This window comes from Adelges cooleyi, unplaced genomic scaffold (assembly GCF_023614345.1).
Source record: "Adelges cooleyi isolate 19-005CV unplaced genomic scaffold, UGA_ACOO_1.1 ACOO_flye_CR_arks_rails_tigmint_CR_PRNA_21, whole genome shotgun sequence".
Classification (NCBI taxonomy): Eukaryota; Metazoa; Arthropoda; class Insecta; order Hemiptera; family Adelgidae; genus Adelges; species Adelges cooleyi.
Window position 1 is genome coordinate 13,535,166 of NW_026095871.1, and position 24,053 is coordinate 13,559,218.

Genomic DNA, 24,053 nt, shown 5'->3' on the forward strand with positions numbered 1-24,053 from the left:
GAAATCAGTTATCAGTTATTACAGGTTAAGAATACACAAAATTCGTTATCAAAATGCTGCGAATCTGATACCGATTAGAAATGATGACAGCGATCGGCTGTCAGCTGATTAGGTATCCGAAAAATAAAAAATTAATATATGCTAAAGATCCTTAAATATAAATGAAATAGATTTTATTTGACTTAAAAAAAGTGATCAATACAAAAAAGAAAATGATTTACTATATTTTTCTCTTAAACTTTAATATCTCGTATTTTACGTGTACGAGAACTCGCTTCTCTCGTACGGGTCGTACCTCGTACGATGATTTGAAAATTCCGTACCCGTACGAGAACTATCGTACGTCTGGCAACATTTAATAAATGGACTATAGATAATTCGAGGAAAAAGCATGATAATTGTGCGTAATCCGCAAAAACAAAATGTCGGACACTTATCAGTCCCGGCTTAGGTTTCCCTTCTGGTTATTCCGTGATGTTATTGACTGTTGTTATGGAAATTGATAAACATTAAACCCTATCAATTTCCCGTCGACTTCCCACACTGTGTAAGTTGCGCACAGCTGTTGGTTATTCTTTTTCCTCGTACGCACAGTAATTCCCGTATGGAAAAACAGCTGTCAGCTACTGTTGTTCAGTTCAGTGTGTATGTGTATTTGTGTTAACTCACTGCATTGTCATAGTAGTGACTTGTGTCTAATGATTATTTTTGTTCCTGGAGCGATCCGTGTTTCGTTTAATCGTAATCGTAGTTTATGAGAAATAATTACATAAATTGTCAACGTGCTCCTGTTCACCCACTCACTAGGACTGTAGCCACGAAAAGTATTAAAAAGTTGTGATTTTCGATCATGTCTAATTAACGTATTTTTATCCATCACGACAAAGTATACAAAAAGTAATGGACGAAAATAAAGACAAAAACGGAATGGTGGCCGATTTTCAGGTAAACATCGAGATAACAATAGTTACGAATCTATAAGGTCGTTTTCATTTTTACACAGCCGTCGTTTTGTTTTTATTAGGCCATTACCGGTATAGATAATGTTGGTGAAGCTCTCATGCATTTATCCAACTGCAATTGGGACCTATTGGTATGTGTAACACATTCTGCAACACAAATTTGTTCCCTTTTCATTATTCTCTATGTTATTACAGGCTGCTGTCCAGCATGTCACACCACAGCACACTCAACATTTGCCATCTGAAGGTCATACTTATCGGCCAGATGTGCCTACAGTGACAATTGCAGACGATTTTATAGATATGACAGCATCGACTTCAAATGGGAATCGCCGTGTATTGAACATAGAGATTGAACAAAATAATCGTATTATTACAACGTTAAAAGTCAATGATGGGTCTACTGTTGGTAATTATCATTAAAACAAATATAAATAATATTGTTCTTATTTGTATATATCATTAAAAAAAGATAACAAAGAACTTTGTATAATTAATATAGAATATATATTTGTTTGATCTATTATTTAGAATCACATGTCCTGAAATTAATTCTATGAAACAAATTTTGTTCCAGTAACATATTTTTTACAACCATATATATTTTTTAATGTTTATTTTTCATCTTCCTTATATTTTTGGTTTGTGCAAAATACGGTTGTATTGGCATACATTTTTTTTTACTGGACATCCTTTTTTTTTCATATTTTGGTATTTTTTTTTATGCTGATTACGTTTCTTATGTCAAAATTAGGCAGATTCCTCTAGTTCAAAAGTTATAGCTACTTGAAATTTGAAATTTACATACTTCCGCATGTGTAATAATAAAAATTGCAAAACAAAAATGTTCCATTGTATTTATTGATTAATATTATGATACTTTTTTTTATATTAGATTATACCTGTTAAACCTTTATTGTAACTATTAATTTGCCAACAAAATGTTCACTAAAAATAATTATTTATCGTCTTTTTTTTCAGATGACATCAAAGTATTAGTTTATGCCGAAAGTGCTATTCCATGCTGCCAACAAAATTTTAGTGGTTGGCCGAACAATCATTCCCCTTCAAATAAAGATATTCTCTCCAAATTTAACTTGCCAGATAGATTTAAACTAACTTTAACTACTGGCATTGGTGATTCAAGCCAAGAGTGTAATGGAAGGTAGTATTTTTTATGAATTATTCAATCCTAAATTATTAAATCATTGATTTAATCATTCAATTAAATTTTACCTATTATGAATTCTTATGTTTTAATTTTTGTACGTAGAGCTAAAGAAAAGATGTACACTTTAAACATTACAATGGAAGCCACTAGTACAAGCCAATATAAAGTTTATAAACTTACATTCCCATCTTATAAGACAGTCCAAGAAGTTAAAGAGCGTGTAGCTGATTTGACTAAACTATCAATTATTAATCAACAATGGATCGGGTGGCCTCATTTTGTGACACCTACTACGACTTTGGAAGAATCTCATATAAATCATCCGGTCCATGATTTCAAACTGAAACCATCAAACTCTGTTCCTCGACACACTAGAAGAACTTACAATACTAGATTAAATGTAAGTATATTATAATGTATTTAATTTGAAATAGTATTTGTTACTATAACGACCATGTTGAGTAATAATCTATGATTATACTAATAAATGCGTTGTTTTATTTTTTTCTTACATAAGTCTGTTGTGGATATGGAAACAAGTGATTCTCCAATGCCTTCATCATCGACTTCCTCTTCGTCCACATCTTCTTCATCTTCTGAAGAATATCCATTTGAAGATGCTGCAGAATCTTTAAGCGGCATTGATGATGATGATGATGAAGATGCTATGTTTATGGATACTGAAATAACAAATAGAATACGGCCATTAAGTAAGCAATAATTCTTTATTTTGAATAACATCGTGCATAAAATAATAGTGGCATAAGCATACATATTATGTATTTATTACGCTTTGACTAAGTATAACCATTGTTATTTAAAGAGAAAACGTAAACTGTACATTTAAACATTTCAGAAATAGATTTCAACTATCAATTTATTTAATTGATAACTTACTAGACTTATTAATAAATAGTAATAATAACTAAACATTTATGTAAAAGTGAATTTTAATATATTTTTGTCGTATTACAAGTGTCTAAATATTTAAAATTTTCTACATTACTTAAAAAATATGAATTTAAATAATATTTGTATTTGTTATCAATCTTATTATTTGCTTATTTTTATTTCATAGATAATGATAATTAAAAACAGTCTTGTAAAAAAGCTGTTACTGACAATCACAATAAATGTAAATTCTTTTTTTTTACTTTTAGTATCTGAAGACATTGATGATGAACTCGCTGGAGCTATTCAGTTTGTTGAAGAATTTCAAAATCGTTATGGTGATGTAAGACCAGATTTCTTTTTAGGAACACTTGACCAAGCTATTAAAATAGCATGTTTTAAACCGGCTAAAGATGTAAGCATTTCTATACTTAATTGAAAATTATTATTTTGGTACTTGAGATTGCAAATCGATACTTATGTTTAAAATTTATATAAAAAAATAAAAAACTGCGGATGACACCAATTTAAATTTAAATTGGCGTTATTTGCAGCAAATGTGTTAAAATAATCTTTTTTTTTTAGAAACGCTTGTTGGCTGTTTATTTACACCATGATCGCAGTGTATTATCAAATGTATTTTGTACACAACTCTTATGTTTTGAATCCGTTGTTCAGTATCTTAATGCGAATTTCCTTGTATGGGGATGGGATATGACACACACATCTAACAGGAATAGGTACGTTTAATGAATATTACTCTTTTTTTTTTTTATTATCTAAAATACTAATATTTTTTTCTTTTAGAATACTAAGATCTGCATCCCAAGCTCTTGGTCAAATGGCTGAAGTAACATTGAGAGCTATTGACGTTAATAGATTACCAGCTTTAGTATTGATTACACGTAATCGATCCAACACTGAAATTTTATCCGTTATAAATGGTATACTATATTGTCATTTTGTTGTATTATATTTTTCAAATCAATTTAATATATTATGGTCATTGAATTGCAGGTGACTGCAACATAAGTGAATTGTTGTCGAGCCTTATAAATGCTCAAGAAATGTTTGCTATGCAACAACAGGTGGAAATCAAGGAAGAAGGGGAACGAAATATGAGAGAAATGATTAAAGTGGAACAAGATGAAGCTTACCAACAGTCTTTAGCTATAGATCGGTTTGTAACAAATTTGGTGATGTTATGTTCAATAAAATTAAGAAAAATTTTTTAATGTAGAGCAAAAGAAGAAGCTAAAAAAATGCAGGAGATGGAAGAAGAAGCCATCAGATCTCAAATTGAACACCAAGAAAGACAAGTTGCTGCGGAAAAACAAGTATAGCATTTTAATATAATTTAAATAAATATAATTTTACCTTTTTTTCCAAACAGGCTATAAAACAACGTATTGAAGCTTCTCTTCCAGCAGAACCAGGACCTGGCGATCAAGTAGCCAAGATAAGGTTTAGATTACCACTTGGGAAATTTTTGGAAAGGAGGTTTTTGGCAACAGAAAGCCTACAGGTATAAATATTGCAGAGTTTTAATATTGCAATTTATTATATTGTAAAATATATGAAATTGGTAACACTTAAGCAAAATATAATTGTTTAATTAAAGTAAATAAATCTTAAGAGCGCTACAATTTGTATATAATATATTGCAATGGTCATAATTTAATTTATTCAATGGACCATTGGATAAATGGAAAACTCGCTCATACGTTTAATGTCCGTTATTCCCGCCAATCGAGGCTTAGACGGTTTAGATTTGGCATTTTTGGGCTTAGAGCTGGCTGCCGACCTAACGCTACCAAACAAGTTGGCCCCAGAGAGAGGTGCAGGTGGACGGTTTTCCCCAGACAGTTGCCCGCCCGGAGGAACAAACCGCCAGTGGCCGAGATTCGAACCTGCGACCGTGCGTTGATGCACTGCCGCCTTATCTTACTTCGCCACGCGCCTGCACCATTGTATAAAAACTAATAGATTTATTTTGCTAATATTTTTTTTTTTTTTTTTGCTTTACGCGCCATTTAGGCGCTTCGCAGCTTCTACCAAAGCTCTCCAAACTTCTCGATCCTCTGCATCCTCAATACTTGCTCCATTGCGTAATCTCTTCAGGTCGTCCTTAACTCGGTCCAACCACCGTTGTCTTGGCCTTCCTACAGGTCGTTTTTTATTTGGTTTGTTGATGAGTACCTGTCTTATCAGTCCACCCTCTGCACGCCAAACATGGCCAGCCCACTCTAACCTTTTCGACCTTAGAAAATCTTTTAAATTGGCTGTATTAAACAGACTGTTTAAGTCAGCGTTTTTTCTTCGCTCGTATACACCAGTATTGGGGTTTAATATAGGCCCATATATTTTTCTAAGTATTTTCCTTTCGAAAGTCAATAGGTTATTCTCGTCACCCTAATATTTGCTAATTTACTATAACATTTTAAAATCAATTATATATTTAATTATGAAGTATTGACAACAAATATTTACACTAATACTTATGTGTAATTTGTATATTTTTTAGGTTTTATTTGATTATCTTTATGTCAATGGCTTCAGTCAAGAGGAATTCAAAGTTATATCAAGCTGGCCGAGGAGAGATGTAAGTTAAAACTCCTCAAATGTTTTTTAATTTATAAATAATAATTGTGTGTATTATGTTAATATAATTTAGTTAACAACATTAAATGCAGCACAAACAATGAAAGAACTAAATCTTTACCCGCAAGAGACATTAATTCTTGAAGAACGATAATTGTCTTCTATTGTAAAATTTACATCTGTATAAAAAAAATGTATTTGTCTTACATATGGTTTTTTTAATTATTATTATTTAATTTAAAATATTAGATGATTGTTTATTATTATTAAAGAATATATAATTTTAATGCTTTTAAGCTACTCTATACATTTTTAATAAACTATTATCAATTAAATGGGATAACAATCAAAATTACTTGAGGGCGCCACACTTAATAGTTAATATTATATAATATGTACAGAACATTTTAAATTTTGGCAGGATAATTTTGGTGACACAAAAAGAAAAAATAAACAATGTACCTGGTTTGTTGGTTGTTTAATTTACACGAGGTTTGGTTAAACTAATTAAATAGAGCAAAAAACCTCTACATCCAGCAGTGTATAATAAAATTTAAAATGTTAATCTACATAGAACAGAAGACAAGTTTTACAAATAAACTGAGGCCAAGGTGTGGTGTCCTCATAACTCGATAAGTAGGTAATTCGTATAAGCAGACATAATTTTAGAAGTAAAACTTAAAATTTTTGTAAATAGACCTTTTTTAAAAAAAAAAAGTCTTCAATAGTATCATGTCAAGTAAGTTGTTTTATATTTTATTAGATGTCAAATGAATTTGAGTTTAAACTGTTTCTGTATTATTACATATTATTACGAAAAAAAAATTGACAATTGGTTACAAATATTTAGTAAAATTTAAGAAAACAAGCAAATCTTAGCTAAGTTAAAAAAAAATAGATAAAATCAACTCATACCAAGATCATTTTTAACACAAAAAAAATTATCATACAAGATGTAAAAATGCCGACATAATATACACTTTTTAAATAAACTTTAATGTCTGTTGTCCTTTGAGTAACTTTTGGCTTTTACGGTTTGGCATTAGAGTAGAACTTGAACGTTTACGAAGATTATATGACTCGAAATTGGACATCTCCAGTTTTTTCTGAAGATCTAAAGCTACTAAGTAATCTTCATTTTGTTGGGCTAACAATTTCTCCATCTGTGTAATTTGTGCAAAACAAAATCTACAAGGTGGTACATTGTTGTCAAACTTGCCTAACAAACGTCCACAAGTACACGTATCTTCTTCTTCTATTACCATCGACAAATCTGTAGTCGACGAACTTGAGTAGGAATCCGTGTAAAAACCTAACCATTAAAAAATATTAACATGACTGTCAAAAAAAAATTACTGAAAAAAATGCCTACATACTTGAAGAACTACTAGACGACGAAATATTTTCTTTGTTTTGAATACGCTCGAATGCATCAGATTTTTTTGTTTTTAAATTACCTGAAATAAATTATTTTTATAAATATTGAAATCACAATTACAACAATCATTTACTTACTGAACATTTTGTCTAAGGGACCCGATTTGTTTTGATCAGGCTGGAAATTATTGAAATTTTTATTATATTATTAATTATTTATTATCGTATAAAATTAAAATAACGGTTATTTATTTTTTAGATACTATTATTGAAAGTAAAATGCATCTAACTATCATTTACACCTGTTTATATCAAATTAAATTATTATTATTTCTCTCAATTCTATTTAAAATGAGATTGGATTTTTAACTAGTCTACCACATTTTTTATTGAAAAAGACAAGATGATTTCAAACTGATATCCTCAGTACTCAGTACTGGTCAATTACTCCCTATGGTTATATTTGTTACTAGTTACTTACTTTAATGATTAAATTGGTAAAAGTTATTATGAATTTAAAACAGATGAATACTTGACTAGGCACAGTTTTAATTTTAAACAAATATGAAATAACTATGCCAACATAATCGTAAGAGAAATATAACACAGTAGTATTACATTAAGATCTAAAATTTTTACTCAAACTTCAACTCACCTCTCTACTGTCAATTTTCTTTTTATTCAGAGCTCTAATTGTTTTTTCTTTCTCCAGAGTTAATGACAACTACAAAAATAATAACAGAACATGAAAATAACCAATTACAATTAAAAAAAAATTACAATTTTTACCTGGCTTTGTACTGTAGCTGCATACTGCATATCAAATTCATTTAATAGTTGTTCTTGATGAGTTTGTTCATCTATCTATAAAGAATATGTAGTATATTAAAAATCATTGCAAAATTTGACTTCAAATATTATTTATTAAATAAATACGATCTTGCATTACTTCGTTTTGCATAGTTGTTGCAAGTCTTAGATCTACTTGAGATAGTTCGGCATTTTCGGCATTTCTCGCTCTCAAATTAGCTTCTTCCTCTTCCTTAAAAATAATTTAAGCAACATAATTAAAACTAAAATATTTGTTTTACATGTTTTATGGTTATATACAAAAATTGGTTAATTGATATTAAAATAAAATACTAGGTGAAATTTAAAAAAGTCAAAACTCTAATTCTTCCAACTAATTAGGGCTTAAAATGTACATTTATAACATTTTATTAACAGTGATAAGGTAGGCAATTGAAAATTTGGGAAAAATAAAAAGCTGTTAGAAGAAAAAAATGATATGTAGGTATAACTTGCAATTTGTTTTAATTGCTCTTTATTTTAAGTTATTTTTTTAACAATGTTTAAAATAAATCGTCAAAAAGAAAGTCAAATGAAAATATTTTAAAGAAATTATTTCATATATTAGCTTTGGCATTTAAATGTGTAAATGATAAGTTTTAAATTTAAGTTGCTTATTTCTGGAAAAAAAATGACAATTTTAATCACTACATACTTGAATTTTTTTGGCCAACTCTAAATTTTGAATCTCTATTTTTTGTCGTTCTTCTTCTATTTGTTTTCTCATATCTTCAAATTCTCTGCCTATCACACCGGGTTCTATTGAAATTCGATTGTAACCTTGGCTAACAATACCTTTAAGATGAAAATAATGCCGTTTAAGAAGTGCTTATATTATGATATTATTTACAACAAGTTTTCAGATAAAAATTTAGACCAATAATATTATTTACGTTCTTCAAGGCCGTCATCCTCGTCATTCAGTCTTTTTTTTATTTCTTCTGGAAATTGTTGGTTTATAGCTTTCCATAAATTCTCATTGACCAACGCATTCCAATTATGCTTGTATTTTCGAAGCCAGTTGCTAATGCGCCGACGACACGTTGGACACTGATATGCAGTTATGTTGACCATACTCTTGAAACATTCCAGGCACAGTGTATGATTGCAAGGCATAGTCACTGGTTGCAAGTAAATACATCGGCACGCAATGCAAAATACATCTTCTATCGTCAACTCTTTTAGAGCTTCTTTTTTTCTCTGTATACATTGTTTTTTCTTATGAAAAATTGGTTATAAAAGTGTATAGCTAATATATAAACTATTAGTTTATACAAAAACATTAGGTTTAAACACTCACCGAACTCATACTTTAATCACAGAATAAATTGATCTGTGCTTAATTAGTCAAAATCAACAAGTGTATTTTCCAACGCTAAACGTCAGTTTACTGTCTCGTGAACACGTCCCATAGTGAAACTGTGCAAACTGAAAAGATCTCTGGAGTCTGGGTCTGGACGACGAAGACGGTGAACGATTCAGCGGGAAATAAACCGTATTCTGTAACGGACAAAGCCAGCGGTCGAGTGTGGCCAACGGTCGAATTTTATCAGTCATACCGTAGCAGAGGTGGCACTGGAATTTTGAAATATTATAAAACTCGTTACTTTGTCGGCCGCGCACAAGGCACATCGGCTGCACAAAACCATAATTGAAATATACAAGGTTGTTGCACATTTAGCCCATTTTTCATCAAATATTCGATGATAAAATCAAATATGTACAGCATAACGGGCGGCCAATCAAAATCAAGTATACTATAAGTATACGGTAAAATATATAGTAATATTAAAAATATATAGTAAAATTGTTATCCCGTTTCTCTGTCATTTTATTTCTGAAGATAACAATTCGAGGCACTGGACTCAATATGTGGAACGCGTATTCAGATTGAAAAATGACCCCACCTAGGAGGCAGCCATTTTGTGTACATTTTTATAGAAAGTAAAAATTATACGTCATTTTATCTATTCTGTGATAACACCGTCGTATATTTATATATATGATAAATCATAGAAAAAACAATAAACATCATGGATAAAACAATAAAAATACACAAAATGGTAGCCTCCAATCCCGGGGACATTTTCATAAGCAGCCGGCTATAGGCAATACGCGTTCCATAAATTGAGTTCAGTGATTCGGGACAATGTGCAATAACCTGTATATTTCACCATGCACAAAATTCAAAACCTATAATCTAATCTGTACTGTGTATACCTATATAGGTACATGGTTTTATTTATAAATCGATGAATTAATGTTAAAAGAACGAGTAGAAATAGGAATGACAAATATATACATAGGTATATATGAAAATATGTTTATACAAATTATAAGTTAACTTTTAAGTTGATAACACAGAATCACAGATATATAACATAATATATTATTTGATACACACATAAATCCCACAAAAATGGCAGACGTTGACTTCCATTCTAATCACTAATTAGCAATCAAGTTTATTATATATCTGTGTTTAAAATATAATTTTGTTGACTGAAAATAGACTATGATTAAAAACTAGAATTTTTAACCTATTCTTGCTTAAAAAAAGTTTCAATGATGTGAATTACTTGAATAGTGCATACGTATTCGCGGTATTTCAACATGTTTAATATTAATTTTTTACTTGATAGTATACCCACATCAAACATTTTATCTGCGATATGCCCATTGATTTTACAAAATGCATTATTATATTTTATGAATGCTAATGAACACATGTATGATGTGCGTAACAGATGTGATTTTTCTTGTATTTTTGTGATTATTTTTTTGAGTGTTTCACAAAGATATAACACATGAAATAACTTGTAACGAGTATTTTTTAAATTAATTTATACTCATTTGCGCTATAAACACCACGGCGGTTGTTGTTATTGCTGTTAAGTATTTTACGTTTTTATTTTGTATGTTGCATTTTTGTTAAGAATAATTCACTGAGAATTTTGACTTGCCGAAAACCGATTTTGGATAATTACTTTTAAAGTTATTTAAGTTTAAAGTCTAGGATGGGAGGTGGAGTGCGGTAGAGTAATGCGCGCAGATATACACTTTTTTGTTTACATTGTTAAGTGACCACTGACCACCTTCTGCTTTAATCTATTCTGTGGCATTATTATTATTACATTCAATGGATGGCAGGCATCGTCGAAAAATAGCCATGCAAGAAACTAAATATCTATAATTATAGAATGTTATTCATATACATCTTATATTGTTATCTATTCGACGGTGTATTGATTTTTGAGTAATTGACGGACACTGTTTGATAGGTTTGAACACGACTTATATTTTTAGAAATTTAAATAGTCCTATAAAATATACAGGCAACGAATCGTATAACTGTGCCATAGAACGGTTCAAAATGTTGCTTTATTCCATTTTTTTTTTTATAATAGTTATTTAATTTTAATCTTTTGTTCAAGGTATTTAAGTGCACCACTATCGTATAATAAAACCAGGATTTTTTTGTATTTAGCATATTAATTGTAATAAATTGTAATTACAATTCAACATTTTTCCAGTCGGCAAATACTTGATCTCAACCCCCACCCCCATCAATATTTCATAACATTGGCCCTGACCACACTCCACATCCCGTCTTAAATTTTAACCATTACCAACTTAAAAAGTAATTATCTAAAACTGGTTATGAACCAGTCAACATTTTCAACAAATTATTCTTAATAAAATGGCTCTTAGTTAAAAAAAAAAAAAAAAATTAAACAGTAAAAGCAATAAAAACCGTAGTGTTTATAGCACAAATGAGTAAAAATTATTTTAAAAAAAAATCTTAAAAATATTCTCTAGAACAAAAGTAATTTCATATGACATATCTTTGTGAACAGGTGTGTATGTAAATGTATATATATATATATAATTTTAAGACTATGTATTTGAAAATTATAATTCCGTAGCAAGACAATAAATAATAATTATGTTTTGCGAATGATAAATACGTTCAGAATTCTGCGTAAATGATTGTGGCGTATTCATTTTAGATATAATTGTTTAAAAAATGTATCTATTAGGTATTACTATTACTATAGTCTACTTACAAGCAAAACCTTGCAGTACAGATTTATTATTGCAAAATGAAATATTACACACATATTTCAATGAAGAACTGTATATTATAATTTATAAAATATAATTAAATTTGTTAAATTATTTTATGGTTGTGGTGAAATTATTAAAACTTTAAAGCGTTGTTCTCTTTTAAATTTGTATTAATCTGTAAGTGAGTATATTATGTCAAGGTTAAACAGTTGGTTTCAAAGTTTTGTTATTATTATAGCTATTTGCCCACCACAGAATTAGAAAGAAAATAATATATTTGGCAGTTTGGATGGTTTCCAGAAGTTTTGTTATGATTAATGATATTATCTCAGTAAATTCTACGCTATTAACCTGTGGAAGATAAATATAACTTAAATTCAGTATAATACACAGAAAACGTCGCAAAGTGATCTTAAATATATTTATTTGAACATTAAAATGAACTTATTCCTTTATACTCAAAAGTCAAATATTATATTGACAAAAGTCAAAACATAATAGTATGTTAAACTGAACAATAAAAAAATAATAGTTGAATGATTTACAAATGTTTTATTTTGCAATAGCCAATAAACAATCGTATATTACTATTAGAAATCGATATATGTATAATGTAATAGACATTCCTTTGATTGTACTCTACAGAAGATATATTTTAATTAAAAACATTTACTGGAACAATTGTTAAAAAGTTAAAACTGAACGAGGAAAATCTTAGCTCGAATTTCATCAATTTGCTCGTTTAGTATTTTTGTACTAGATTACTTTTTAGAAATTTGAAATTTGTTTATTAAAATCGCACTGTTTCAAGACTTAAAATTAGTATTATAACATCTATTGTTCTTTTGTAAATCTAGATTATAAAAGTCCCACTTCTAATTTATGTACGTAAATTACCACGTATAACCAACGATAATAATTCACAATTTGTAATAAAATTGTATTCACTATTTACTACCAATATCGTGGTAAATCAAATATCATGGACAAAATTAGTAATTTTAAGAAGTCCCGGCCCCCGGGGTCTGTCCCGCTAAGCAAACAGTAAAGAATCATGACATTTGATAATTTTAGTTTTTGTGCCATAGACATTTTTAAGTCCTGTTTTACAAAAAAAAAAAATGTACAAAAGCTAAAGTAGAGGCTTGCCGCTTGACCCACAAATATGCCACTGTGTGATTTACAATATAAAATACCGATAGCACAGACTACATAATAGAAGATGTAGATGAAGATGTTCATTTTACAGAAATAAAAATAATGACATTTAGTAAGTGCTCATAGTACGCTGTAGCAACACTGTGTCGGTCCACGGATACTGATAAAAATGAACATGTAGTGAATAGTGAATAGTATTAATTACACAAAAACGCAGCACGTCAAAAGGGCGTACGTTTCAATTTGCATTGCACGTGACTCTTCTGTGGCAGTGTCATAAACAAAATAGAGATAATAACACAAAAAAAAAAAAAACAATTACGGATCTGAATATAATAATTTTAGATTATACTCGACAGCAGCTGACACTGTCATCTTTTAATATTTTATGCGCTTAGGATGGGTCAAATGTATCGATATGTTGAAATATCGATAACTATTGACTTAAATTAACGATACATTTTGGTATTTAGTAATTACAGCACGATGATATAGTACCGATATCGATATAATTATATTGTTAGGAATAGAAGAACTATACGGATGTATCAAAATTGAAAATATTAATAGTTAGAAGTTTATACATTATATATTATCAAATATCAATATATTTTGACATTTGCAACTGGACGATATCGACACATTTGTACCGAAGGTGTTTATCCGTATTATGCGCACTTTGCCGTGGCTTACTCATCTCAGCTGTTATGCGACACTCGTTATCAAAGTACGCTCTGTACCACGAACTTAGAACGCATTATATTCTGTTGTCTAGCGTGTCATACAACAAAAATGACGGCGTAGTCAACCGCATTGTAATTACGTTACTGTGAATAGAAAGTACACAAATATAAATATTTATATTGTATTCCTATGACGTTCGCGTTGCGTGCGTGGGGACAAGTGGTTACCCTGTACCCGGGACGCCGCGCCGACCGTACAGGGATAACAGTACGGCGGGGGCGACCGCCCGACGCGCCGCCGCACGTCCCACCAGGTCGGCGGGGAACGCGCGAGGGAGGAGGTCCGCGATTGAGCTCGTGTAGTCGATGGACGATGAACGCCGCGGACGCGGTAGTATGCCTTTGTTATCAGCCGAGTGTATTCGCGCCAGGTGTCTAGTGAAATCCAATTTGGTCGGGCCGCCCACGAACGTCCACAGCACGAGAATGCCCAACATCAAGGTATTCAGCGGCACGTCGCATCCGGATTTGGCGCAAAGGATCGTCGACCGGTTGGGCATAGACGTCGGCAAAGTAGTCACCAAAAAGTTCAGCAACCTGGAAACATGGTGAGACCTCGCTGGCGCTACGCAGTGCACAACATAAATTGAAATGTACCATTAATTACAATGTTATCGGCACGACGACGACGACGACGATCGTCGCCGTTCGGACCGACGCACATATAAATCGATTAAAAACCGCGAATCCGCCATTTTTAGGCTGTTACGTTTCGTAGTAACGTACGTACGTTATCGATCAAGCGGCGGCTGGCAATATCCAACGCGGATATCGCCGGCGGCTTAACGAATTTCTTCTGATTTGCACGAAAAAACCAACTTCCGTACTATGCTGGTTTTTTTATTATATTTTTTGCCTCTGCACAATACCGCGCGTTATTTAGGTTAGGAAAATAAGGTTTTACCGCCGACCGACGTGCAACACCACGTGGGCTCTCATCCGGATTTCGCGACGGCCGTCGCCACAGAAAATCGAGATGATTAGAATTTCGATTTTTTTTGTACATGTTTTAGTTTAGACTGCCGTTTTCTCTGTATTAATATATATTTTTTGAACGCTAGATGCTATTATTTGCGTCTCCTAGTCGGCGGTGCTCTTATGTCTTGATCAATACGGCTGTTCCCACGAAACCATCAACGACACATAACATTTTGACGATACAAATATTATCGTGTCGTTTTCTCGTGTGTTTTTTTTTTTTTTATTGTGATCAGTTCTTAGTACCTAAAGTTTATGTCAAATGGAAATATTTCCACCCACATGATAATATCTTTGAAAATCCTGAAATGAATACTGGCTTAAAAATATTGAAATGTTTTTGTTCACTCGAGTTATTTTTATTTACATTTTTCTGTAAGACGTTAATGATAGAATACAAAAATGTTCTAATTAATTTACAATAGTCTGGCCTGTTTACTTTTGTCTGCGCAAGTCTGTTAGCTTGTGGGTCAGAGTATAATAAAGTATGGGTCTATTAACATGTCGGCTTAATATCATCAGTTAGCCCATGTTTGAAAGTGAGTCGTTAATTTTAATGAAATTTTTGTAGATTGGAGGAAAATTTGTAGTATTAAAATAAAGAAGAAGGATTGATTAAACTAATAAAATTAGAGGTCACACTGCATTTAACATTTTACATTTATTATAATTACTGAAATTTAGATAAAAAAAAAAAAAAGATTGTCGCACTATTGCAGAATTATAACTGATAATATTTTAACTGTAATTAATATCATTATCAATAATAAATAAAATATGCTCAATACTTGAAAAAGTGCACAAAATATTGCTAATATTTGAATCTAGGTGGGTAAATTTATTATAGTGTTTAAGACTATATTTCAGTGAAAAACGTTTGCGAGAAATTCATACTTAATTTATATTTATTTTTATTACATTTTAGTGTTGAAATTGGTGAATCGGTCAGAGGGGAAGATGTTTATATTATACAAAGTGGAAGCGGAGAAGTCAACGATAATTTAATGGAATTGTTAATTATGATAAATGCTTGTAAAATAGCATCGGCATCTCGCGTAACGGCTGTTATTCCGTGTTTTCCGTACGCCAGGCAAGATAAAAAAGATAAGGTAAGATTTCTCACTTGCAATTTTTCGTAGGCGTTTATAATTGTTTTTCATTATTTATAATTTACCTATTTACTTGGCTCGGTTGACTTGAAATCTTAAACATCGCGGTACTTGTTAAATACATTTTGCTAACAGATACTAATTACTATCTAAATACTTTTTTATTATAATTTGAATGTACAAATATAATAATCGTTTGTCGACAGTATTTAAAAGATTCATTAAATATTTAACATTTTTACAATTCTTCTTAAAAACTTTGATGGCAGACATTACCAACTGAATCCAATTAGTAAATATTGAAATTTTAAAGTTTTTTGATATAGATAACAAAACATATGATTTATAACCTTTTATAATTGAATTTCAAAAAATCATGTAGGGTTAAAAAAGCAAAAATCTACAAAATTCGATTGCATTATTATACACTTGTAAACATTATTCTCGATAATTAAAAGATCTTTTTTTGCCTGTAATACTTTATTGTAGCTTACAAAATTTGTATACAATCAGTCGAATAGATTTTAAAAATATTTATGGTCATTGCAAAACAAGTAATCATCCATTTTTTTATTAAACTTTCACAAAATACTTTTTGTGATGTCAACTTCAATAAATCATAGTTGTTTTAAAAAATAATACCCTATAGATATAAATTGTTTGTTATGTTTTCTTAACTCGGCATTGATCACTTGACTGGTTACAAACACCTATCAATGATATATTGGTTAAACAAATTGTATAGGTACGTACAAAATCAATTTCTTTGTGTAAAATAATCAAAACACAAAAAAATAATAGCTAACCACGAAAAAAAAATATATAAATTGCCGCCCCAGTAGAACAATGACACAACTGCAAGTTACGCATTACAGTTATGTCGTTTATCTACCTAAAGCGTTCGCTTTATCTAAACACATTGAAGCATTTAGTTAATTTATACCTAATTTTGCAGTTGGTGTCATTGTTTTACCGGGGCGGCGATATGTATATCATTGTAAATACATACCTATATTAATTTTTGAATCTATAAATCTAATTAACTACATTAACATAATGTTTGCTTTTTTCCCCCGCTCTGTATATTTCTTTCAAGCCATTTCAAGTTTTCGTACTTGCGTTTAATCATACAGGTATTATATTTAAGTATTAAAAAAATAAACAACATTTGATGCTTATTTGATAATTCCGAAGATGTCATTTAATGATATTGTTTTTCGCTGTTTATGATGTAAACAAAAGAATGGCGACATACCCGAGAAAGACAATATTATATCAAGGGCAACAGTCAAGTGCAATGAATGGAAGTTTCGGGTATAGTTTTTATTCAATGAAAAATTATTTAATTATCTGGGCACTTCATTAACTAAAATATGTATACAAATATATTTCTATTAAATCATTTTTGGGGATATTATTTATTCAAATTATTATTCATGTGTTTGTTCGTTTTAATTTTTGTGTTAAAAGTTAACTATTATTTCTATTTGAATATAACATAATGTTATTCTCACTGCGTCACTTTCAACAGCCGCCCACGCTTTAATCTCGTTAAACAAATCCACAATGTGTACTATACGTGAGATGTCCAGCACACTTTTGTAAAATCTAAATAACATTACAATAACCATATAATATGTTGAACGTTCATTGTTGTGTACACGTAACAAAATATTGTACTCTAGTTGTTAGTACGTTATGGCTTATAATTCGTTTTTGAACAAAAAACAACTTCAGCTGGTGCTGTGCCAAAAGTAGCAGCTCGTGTTTAATTTGTAATGCTTCATTGACAAGGTTGATGAGTCTGTTTAACACTTTTTTTAATGTGGCTTAACCTATATTGGTGTTACACGTAGAAAATAACTGCCAAGGTGCTATAATATCTAGTGTGACCACACACAGTGCCAGGCTAAGGGTAGGATAAATGGGACAGGGCCACACAATGTTTGTTTTTAAAACTTTTTTTTTAGTGGAGAGAAGGATTTCAAATTAAGATTTATCGGCGAATAAACTAATTTAATTTGGAAGTTATCTCTATTTGACCTTTGGCTACAGAAATTAATGACTGACAATAATTGTTACAGCTTTTCTATAATTTTTTGATTCACATGACTAACGATTTTGACTTCTTTCTTGTGTTTTCATAATTTTAATAACATATCATTACTAATTCAATTCCTCTGCAAAACCTTGCGCCAGATCTCGGCTCTCAATTTGCTCACGTATATGTATTATAAACCTAAAAGTATTATCAAGGTATGTTAGAAGAATTACTTGTATAACTTACGATAGATTTTGAATATTTTCTCAACTTAATTGTTTTTGACTTATATTGTTTGCGTGATTCTGTTCTTGCCAAACATTAGTTTGTATTTTATTTACTCCCATTATTATTGTTGATGTACAAATGAACAACAATAACAAGATTATAAATTTTGGTACTTCGAACAAATGTTAAATATTTTTTATTATTTCAATTGTAATATTATAACCCATTGTAAAGTTAACCAAACAAAAACATAATATCTAATTTAAAAGTAAATAAAACATTGTAAATAATACATTTGTTTTTGTTGTCAAATAAAAAATAGATAAAATAAAATAGACATTGCATATTGACAATTAAATTTGTTTGTTTTTTTTTTTTTTGTTTTTTTTAATGAAAATTTAGTGTACCTTATTGTGTAAATGTTAAAACGTGTTTCTAAAACGCCATAAATGCAATTTGGATTCATTTAAATTTTTTTGTTTGCTTTATTTTTACAGGAATTATTTCGAGAATTTGTGGTCGGCAGTCAGGTGCTAAATAAATAATTTTTTTCTTAGGAGTTGCTACCTTGAACTATTGAAACCCCCCCCCCCTACCCCCTATAACAGTTAACTAAATTTGCATGATATATTGATAACTTCAATGTCTATAAATCTTCATGGTTCGTAATTGTCTATAGCGGATATTCTAAGTACCTAATATCTAACACGTTTTACTTGTCTAGAAATACTTTGGTATACTATATTTAAATCAAAACACTAAAACATGCTATTAAATCTATAAAACAAATTTATACTGAATATATGTGCTGATGTGCATGCCACTACTACTTAATGTAGATAACCACTAAATAGTCAAATGTTTTGTACAAGCTCATTTCGAGTGGATGGTTTATCAGTGGACATTTGAGTGCAGTTGTTATTTATTAAATAGAAATAATATTATAATATCATTTATTTTAATACACCTTACGAAAAATTTTTGTTATGATATATACATTTTTTAATTTTTTTTTTTTTATTAAAAAACGCTCGAAACTTCCTACGATTCACTGATTGACTAAGCCACACACAAACACTAATACTACTTTTTGTAGGGTATGCTTATTGGTGAATGGCTGGCTTTTGGTTTAAGTGATCTATATTTGTTAATAATAATAAATAATATACTCATGAGTTGTATTGTCGAAAAACATTATTAATAATTATTATAATACCTTGGTGAGAATTTACTTGTAAGATATATTTAAATAAAACGTTCCTGTTTCGCTATTTAGAGCAGAGCACCGATTTCGGCCAAACTCGTCGCTAATATGCTGTCTGTGGCCGGTGCCGATCATATCATCACCATGGATCTCCACGCTTCTCAAATCCAAGGTTTCTTTGACATACCCGTCGATAATTTGTTTGCTGAACCCGCAGTACTGAAATGGATCAAAGAGAATATATCCGAATGGAGAAATAGCATAATAGTGTCGCCAGATGCGGGTGGAGCCAAAAGGTTTTATTAACTTTTTTTTTTTTTTTTCCTATTGTTATATATCTCATGTATTTTTATTGTGTAATAAATACGTCTCGCGCAGGGTAACTTCGATTGCCGATCGATTAAACGTCGAGTTTGCTCTTATCCACAAGGAACGTAAGAAGGCCAATGAAGTAGCTTCCATGGTACTGGTTGGTGATGTCAAAGAGCGTATCGCTATATTGGTCGACGACATGGCTGACACGTGTGGTACAATATGTCATGCTGCGGAAAAGTAAAAATTAATTGACGTTTTATATATGGTTTCCTCGTTTTTATTAGAATATTTAATTCTTTTCCAGACTGACTGAAGCGGGCGCTACTAAAGTGTACGCTATATTAACACACGGCATATTCTCTGGGCCTGCGATATCTCGTATAAATAGCGCTTGTTTTGAAGCCGTCGTAGTTACCAACACCATTCCGCAGGACGGTCACATGAAAGAATGTCCAAAAATTCGTGTAAGTACATATATACCTAAAATATTTCGCGAGTGTCATTAAATTTTTTTCTCTAAACGTGTTAATGTTAAATTTCTATGTTGACAGTGTATAGATGTGTCGATGATGTTTGCTGAAGCTGTGCGGCGGACACACAACGGCGAATCGGTTTCGTATTTGTTCTCAAACGTGCCTTACTAATAACGCTGCGAGTACCTGTGAACTATGGCTAATTTTTTTTTGATAAAAATAGGTTATTATGTTAATCTAATATATAATATGCTCAATAAATAAAATATATTTATTAAAATATAACAATTTAAAAAAAAAAATGTATAAAAAAACTTGTGTCTTTTTACGTTAATTAATATCAGTTTCACTGACATACAAGTAAGGGAAATGATTGTTTAATTCAAATTGAATCAATAATTTTCCATTCAAAACAAACTAAAGTTGCCTTTTGTCAAAATTATATATATATGTGTAATAGACATTAACATAAATAAGTAATTGTTGAAAAAAAAATGATACCTATTTTTCATTACAAGCCTGTTCGAGGGGCTTGTTATTAATTAGGCTTATGTACAACTACTATTTTTTTTTTTTTTTTTAGAATTGTTTAAGAATATGTACGAAAGATCTCACTGAATTAAATTATTCTCTTATTAAAAATATTGTTGAAAAATTGAAATTGTGAACAGACCCAATATGATGTTTTGTTTTTCATTATTTGCATTTTTTCAATTGAAAAAAAAAAAGTCATAATTATACAAAATATTCATAAGTATTTAGAGGGGATTACCAGACTTTGTTTTTTTTCTTTGACGCATTATAAAAATGATCAAGAATTAACTATTTCTTTTATTCATTTACAACTTGTTCACTGCACTCAAATAGTTATTGATTGTTTTAAGTAGTTGTTAAAATATACAAATTTTAAAACAAAACATTTAATTTTTCTATTTGCAACAAACTGCTGCAGCAAATAAAATCGTAACTTGATTTTTGAAACTTGAGGAGAGCAAAAACCGTATCAATTTTGAATTCTTATTCAAATTGTTATACTCTTTTTTTTTTTTTTTTAAACGCTTTTTTCGTCGGAGTAAAGAAAAAATATGACTTTGTTTTTGTTATCAACTCCAAATTGAAAAAATCAAGTTAAGTCTTTTTTTGCTGAGGTAGTCAATATGATTTGAGAAATAATTATTTTTTTTATAATACTACCATTTGTTTTACGTTGCGTTGAAGAAATATTTTTTGTTACAATTACTTTTAAAAATTCATCATTTTTGTTATAAATTACTATACAATTATTGTATTTATATTATTATTTTTATTATTAATGATTAATTGTCCAAATTAAAAGTGATTATTTTAATATAGAAATTTACTTGGCATATTTAATCTAAGCTAGTTGTGTTCAATTGTTGAAATAAAATTCCTATTTTAACGACTGTTTGTACTTACAAGGTTTGCCACAACGGATAGCCATTGCCGTCAGGTTAAAATCTGCAACGTTATTATACCAACATTAAGGTCAGGTCTCTAGATCAATAATAATAATAATATCTGATCGCTAGGTTTCGATCTGTCTCTTGAACGTTCATGGTAATTGGTATCCACTTGAGAAACCAATAGGCATTTCTTTATACATGCTAACGGCTTCTCGTGTCAGTTGGTAGTAAAATTGTAAACAAATTGAAATTAAAAATTCATAAAAACCAAAGGATAATAACGTGATATCAACAAATAGATCACTTGTAAACAAATTTATTTGAATAACGTAAAGTACAAGTTTAATTTTTCTAAATAATTTGGTTTGAAGTTAGTAAAAACGAATAATGCGTTATTGATTGAACTTCAATTATTTTTCAGCTACTGGTTAGAGTATTTTTCATTTTATTTATTTCATTACATAAGTTTAAATAAGCAAAACTTTAGTCGGTTTTACGATCGCAAATAGCAACCAGCCGCTGTAATGGTAATAATGTTTCACTAAATCAAAATAATAATCTGACATGCCCGAACTGGGTAAATGTAAATATTTACTTACAGGTAAAACTGGATAGACGATTGATTATTGTTGTTATGTGTCTTTTGAATCTCATTAGAGTTGTGCAAAAACGTTAAGAATAATGAATGAAAAACAAAAAGTTAAGAATAATCCGTTGTTCGCTGAATTAAGAATAATTTTTCATTCTGAATAACTTTATTCGCGATTAAAAATATATATATTTATTTAGAATGTTTTTAAAAGTGAATTTTTTTTTTTATTTGCGCCACTGAATGATAGTATTTTCGTGGTGTTCGGTTTGATTACAAGAAAAATCTCTAAAAAAAAAATATGCACCTAATTAATAAAGTATTCGAGTAGAAAAATAAACATTTATTTAAGTTTTTAATTTAACCATTTTTTGTTTTAATAAAAAATCGTTTGATATCATAAATAAAATGTTTACAAGTATAAGATAGATTTTTGTTAAGTAGTGCTAAAATGGTATTGTTTTAATAATGTTAAACATAGTAAACTTTATACTGCGTATTCGAACTTTGAATAAAATTGCCTATACGAAACCCCTTAATAAATGCAGATACAACGTTCTCGTTTAATTTCTCTTAGTTCCAAATTATCTCGATTGTCGATTAACAATAGCGCAAAAAGTTTCATTTTTTTTTTTTGGGTGTTGGGTTAGATTAAGTGTTACACAATATCAATCAAAACTCACTCGCTGAGTACATATTTTCTCATAAAATAATTGCAATTTCGTAGTTTTTCTTTTTGAAGACGCCGAGTTGAAGTTGTTCTACAATATTTGAAAATATTCAAATTTCAACCTTTTTTAAATTTTTTTCCAGAGCTCTATCAATTTTTAAATATAAGTATACTCTATAATATTATATACTTAGTTTCGATTAAGAATAATTGGTCGATAACCAGTTTTTGTTATGTTAATTAAGTTTAAAATTTAGGACCGTGCGATAGAGTGCGATTGACTAATGTGCGCAGATCAAAAAAAAAATACTGCACGCCACCTTTTTCCCGTCTTAAATTTTGAAATTAAATAACTTTTAAAATAACTGTCCAAAACTGGTTATCTCGACAGTAAAAAATGTCAGCAAATTATTCATAATTAAAAAAAGTAAACTAAATATGTACGTTACCATTTAAAACTTAAATGTTAATGTTAAACAAAACTTGATAGAACTTAAATGTTTTATGGTTTGATAGAGCTCTGAAAAATTTTTTAAAAAAATGGTAAATAGGTATTTCGTAATTTTACAGTACCCATTTTAAAATAACATAAATTAAATGCTTCTGGTATAACTGGGTGGTCTTATTAAGTCTTTGGTCCTGTACTGTTTGATTATACCAAAGGTCGATGTAAATTAATGGATAATTGCAGGTAATGGACGACCGCGGTTACAGTTTAAAAACGTCCGTTCAATGCCAAAACAATTATTACCGTGTATTTAAATAGCTATTCTAAGTTTTCCATAATGATAATTATTATATAATATAATTTGCCGGGTCATCGTCGTGTGGTTATTTTTAAGTATTACACATTTGTTGATACATCGTATTATAATATCTGTCGCTCATTTTAATAATAATAAATATTATTATACAGTGCGGCGTTTTTTTAATCTGTATAATAATATGCGATTTGCGAATATTTTTTTTTTTTTTTTTTGTTTCTTTTTTTTTTTTAGGCCAACAATTATTATTATTATTATGATTTAATAGGCCGCTTGCGCGTACAAATTACAAATAAAATATCCGCTTAAGTACACCGTGTGTTGCAAACATTTTATTTCTCTTGATCGTATTATCATTAATTGTAGTTGACGCATTATTTTTAGTAATTTTAATGTTATCCCGCGAGCCTAACCTAACCTGGATTGAATACATTCTCG

At 29.9% G+C, this 24,053-nt stretch overlaps 3 protein-coding genes across 6 annotated transcripts; 2 read left to right on the forward strand and 1 right to left on the reverse strand.

Moving 5' to 3' along the window:
• The first annotated feature begins 624 nt into the window (after nt 1-624).
• On the forward strand, nt 625-5,921 carry LOC126834356 (FAS-associated factor 1). The gene is made up of 14 exons (XM_050566217.1): nt 625-945; nt 1,025-1,093; nt 1,158-1,371; nt 1,944-2,127; nt 2,236-2,533; nt 2,651-2,843; nt 3,294-3,439; nt 3,610-3,764; nt 3,832-3,968; nt 4,042-4,204; nt 4,265-4,361; nt 4,418-4,549; nt 5,549-5,626; nt 5,699-5,921. Exons 1-14 carry the CDS (start codon nt 901-903, stop codon nt 5,777-5,779), a joined length of 1,992 nt encoding a protein of 663 aa, XP_050422174.1. The 5' UTR covers nt 625-900; the 3' UTR covers nt 5,780-5,921.
• Nucleotides 5,922-6,355: 434 nt separating this feature from the next.
• Nucleotides 6,356-9,355, reverse strand: LOC126834357 (E3 ubiquitin-protein ligase rnf168-like). Of its 2 annotated transcripts, none has more exons than XM_050566219.1 (9): nt 9,152-9,355; nt 8,745-9,069; nt 8,507-8,646; nt 7,952-8,044; nt 7,792-7,866; nt 7,658-7,726; nt 7,141-7,180; nt 7,002-7,082; nt 6,356-6,937 (listed from the first exon to the last, which is right to left on the reverse strand). In XM_050566219.1, the coding sequence occupies exons 1-9, from the start codon at nt 9,158-9,160 to the stop codon at nt 6,609-6,611; spliced, it is 1,161 nt and encodes a 386-aa protein (XP_050422176.1). In that variant the 5' UTR covers nt 9,161-9,355; the 3' UTR covers nt 6,356-6,608. The 2 variants fall into 2 exon arrangements, with proteins under 2 accessions (XP_050422176.1, XP_050422177.1); XM_050566220.1 differs by having other exon boundaries at nt 8,745-9,051; nt 9,152-9,353.
• A 4,740-nt stretch (nt 9,356-14,095) lies between these two features.
• Nucleotides 14,096-21,403, forward strand: LOC126834297 (ribose-phosphate pyrophosphokinase 1). 3 transcript variants are annotated; one of them, XM_050566109.1, is made up of 7 exons: nt 14,096-14,368; nt 15,724-15,907; nt 18,674-18,706; nt 19,453-19,676; nt 19,759-19,932; nt 20,000-20,159; nt 20,247-21,403. In XM_050566109.1, the coding sequence occupies exons 1-7, from the start codon at nt 14,127-14,129 to the stop codon at nt 20,337-20,339; spliced, it is 1,110 nt and encodes a 369-aa protein (XP_050422066.1). In that variant the 5' UTR covers nt 14,096-14,126; the 3' UTR covers nt 20,340-21,403. The 3 variants fall into 3 exon arrangements, with proteins under 3 accessions (XP_050422066.1, XP_050422065.1, XP_050422067.1); XM_050566108.1 differs by lacking the exon at nt 18,674-18,706 and adding an exon at nt 17,150-17,221 and having other exon boundaries at nt 14,097-14,368; nt 20,247-21,402; XM_050566110.1 differs by lacking the exon at nt 18,674-18,706 and having other exon boundaries at nt 14,099-14,368; nt 20,247-21,401.
• Nucleotides 21,404-24,053: the final 2,650 nt, after the last annotated feature.

Excerpts from the sequence above, each read along its gene's own strand:
- LOC126834356 (XM_050566217.1), top strand. The coding sequence starts at position 901 with ATGGACGAAAATAAAGACAAAAACGGAATGGTGGCCGATTTTCAG. Across the intron at positions 4,362-4,417 it reads AAGTTGCTGCGGAAAAACAA|GCTATAAAACAACGTATTGA; the intron begins GTATAGCATTTT and ends TTTTCCAAACAG. Across the intron at positions 4,550-5,548 it reads TGGCAACAGAAAGCCTACAG|GTTTTATTTGATTATCTTTA; the intron begins GTATAAATATTG and ends TATATTTTTTAG.
- LOC126834357 (XM_050566219.1), bottom strand. Across the intron at positions 7,727-7,791 it reads CAGCTACAGTACAAAGCCAG|TTGTCATTAACTCTGGAGAA; the intron begins GTAAAAATTGTA and ends TTATTTTTGTAG. Across the intron at positions 7,083-7,140 it reads TCCCTTAGACAAAATGTTCA|GTAATTTAAAAACAAAAAAA; the intron begins GTAAGTAAATGA and ends AATTTATTTCAG.
- LOC126834297 (XM_050566108.1), top strand. The coding sequence starts at position 14,127 with ATGGACGATGAACGCCGCGGACGCGGTAGTATGCCTTTGTTATCAGCC. Across the intron at positions 15,908-17,149 it reads GGCAAGATAAAAAAGATAAG|AATGGCGACATACCCGAGAA; the intron begins GTAAGATTTCTC and ends TGTAAACAAAAG. Across the intron at positions 19,933-19,999 it reads ATATGTCATGCTGCGGAAAA|ACTGACTGAAGCGGGCGCTA; the intron begins GTAAAAATTAAT and ends ATTCTTTTCCAG.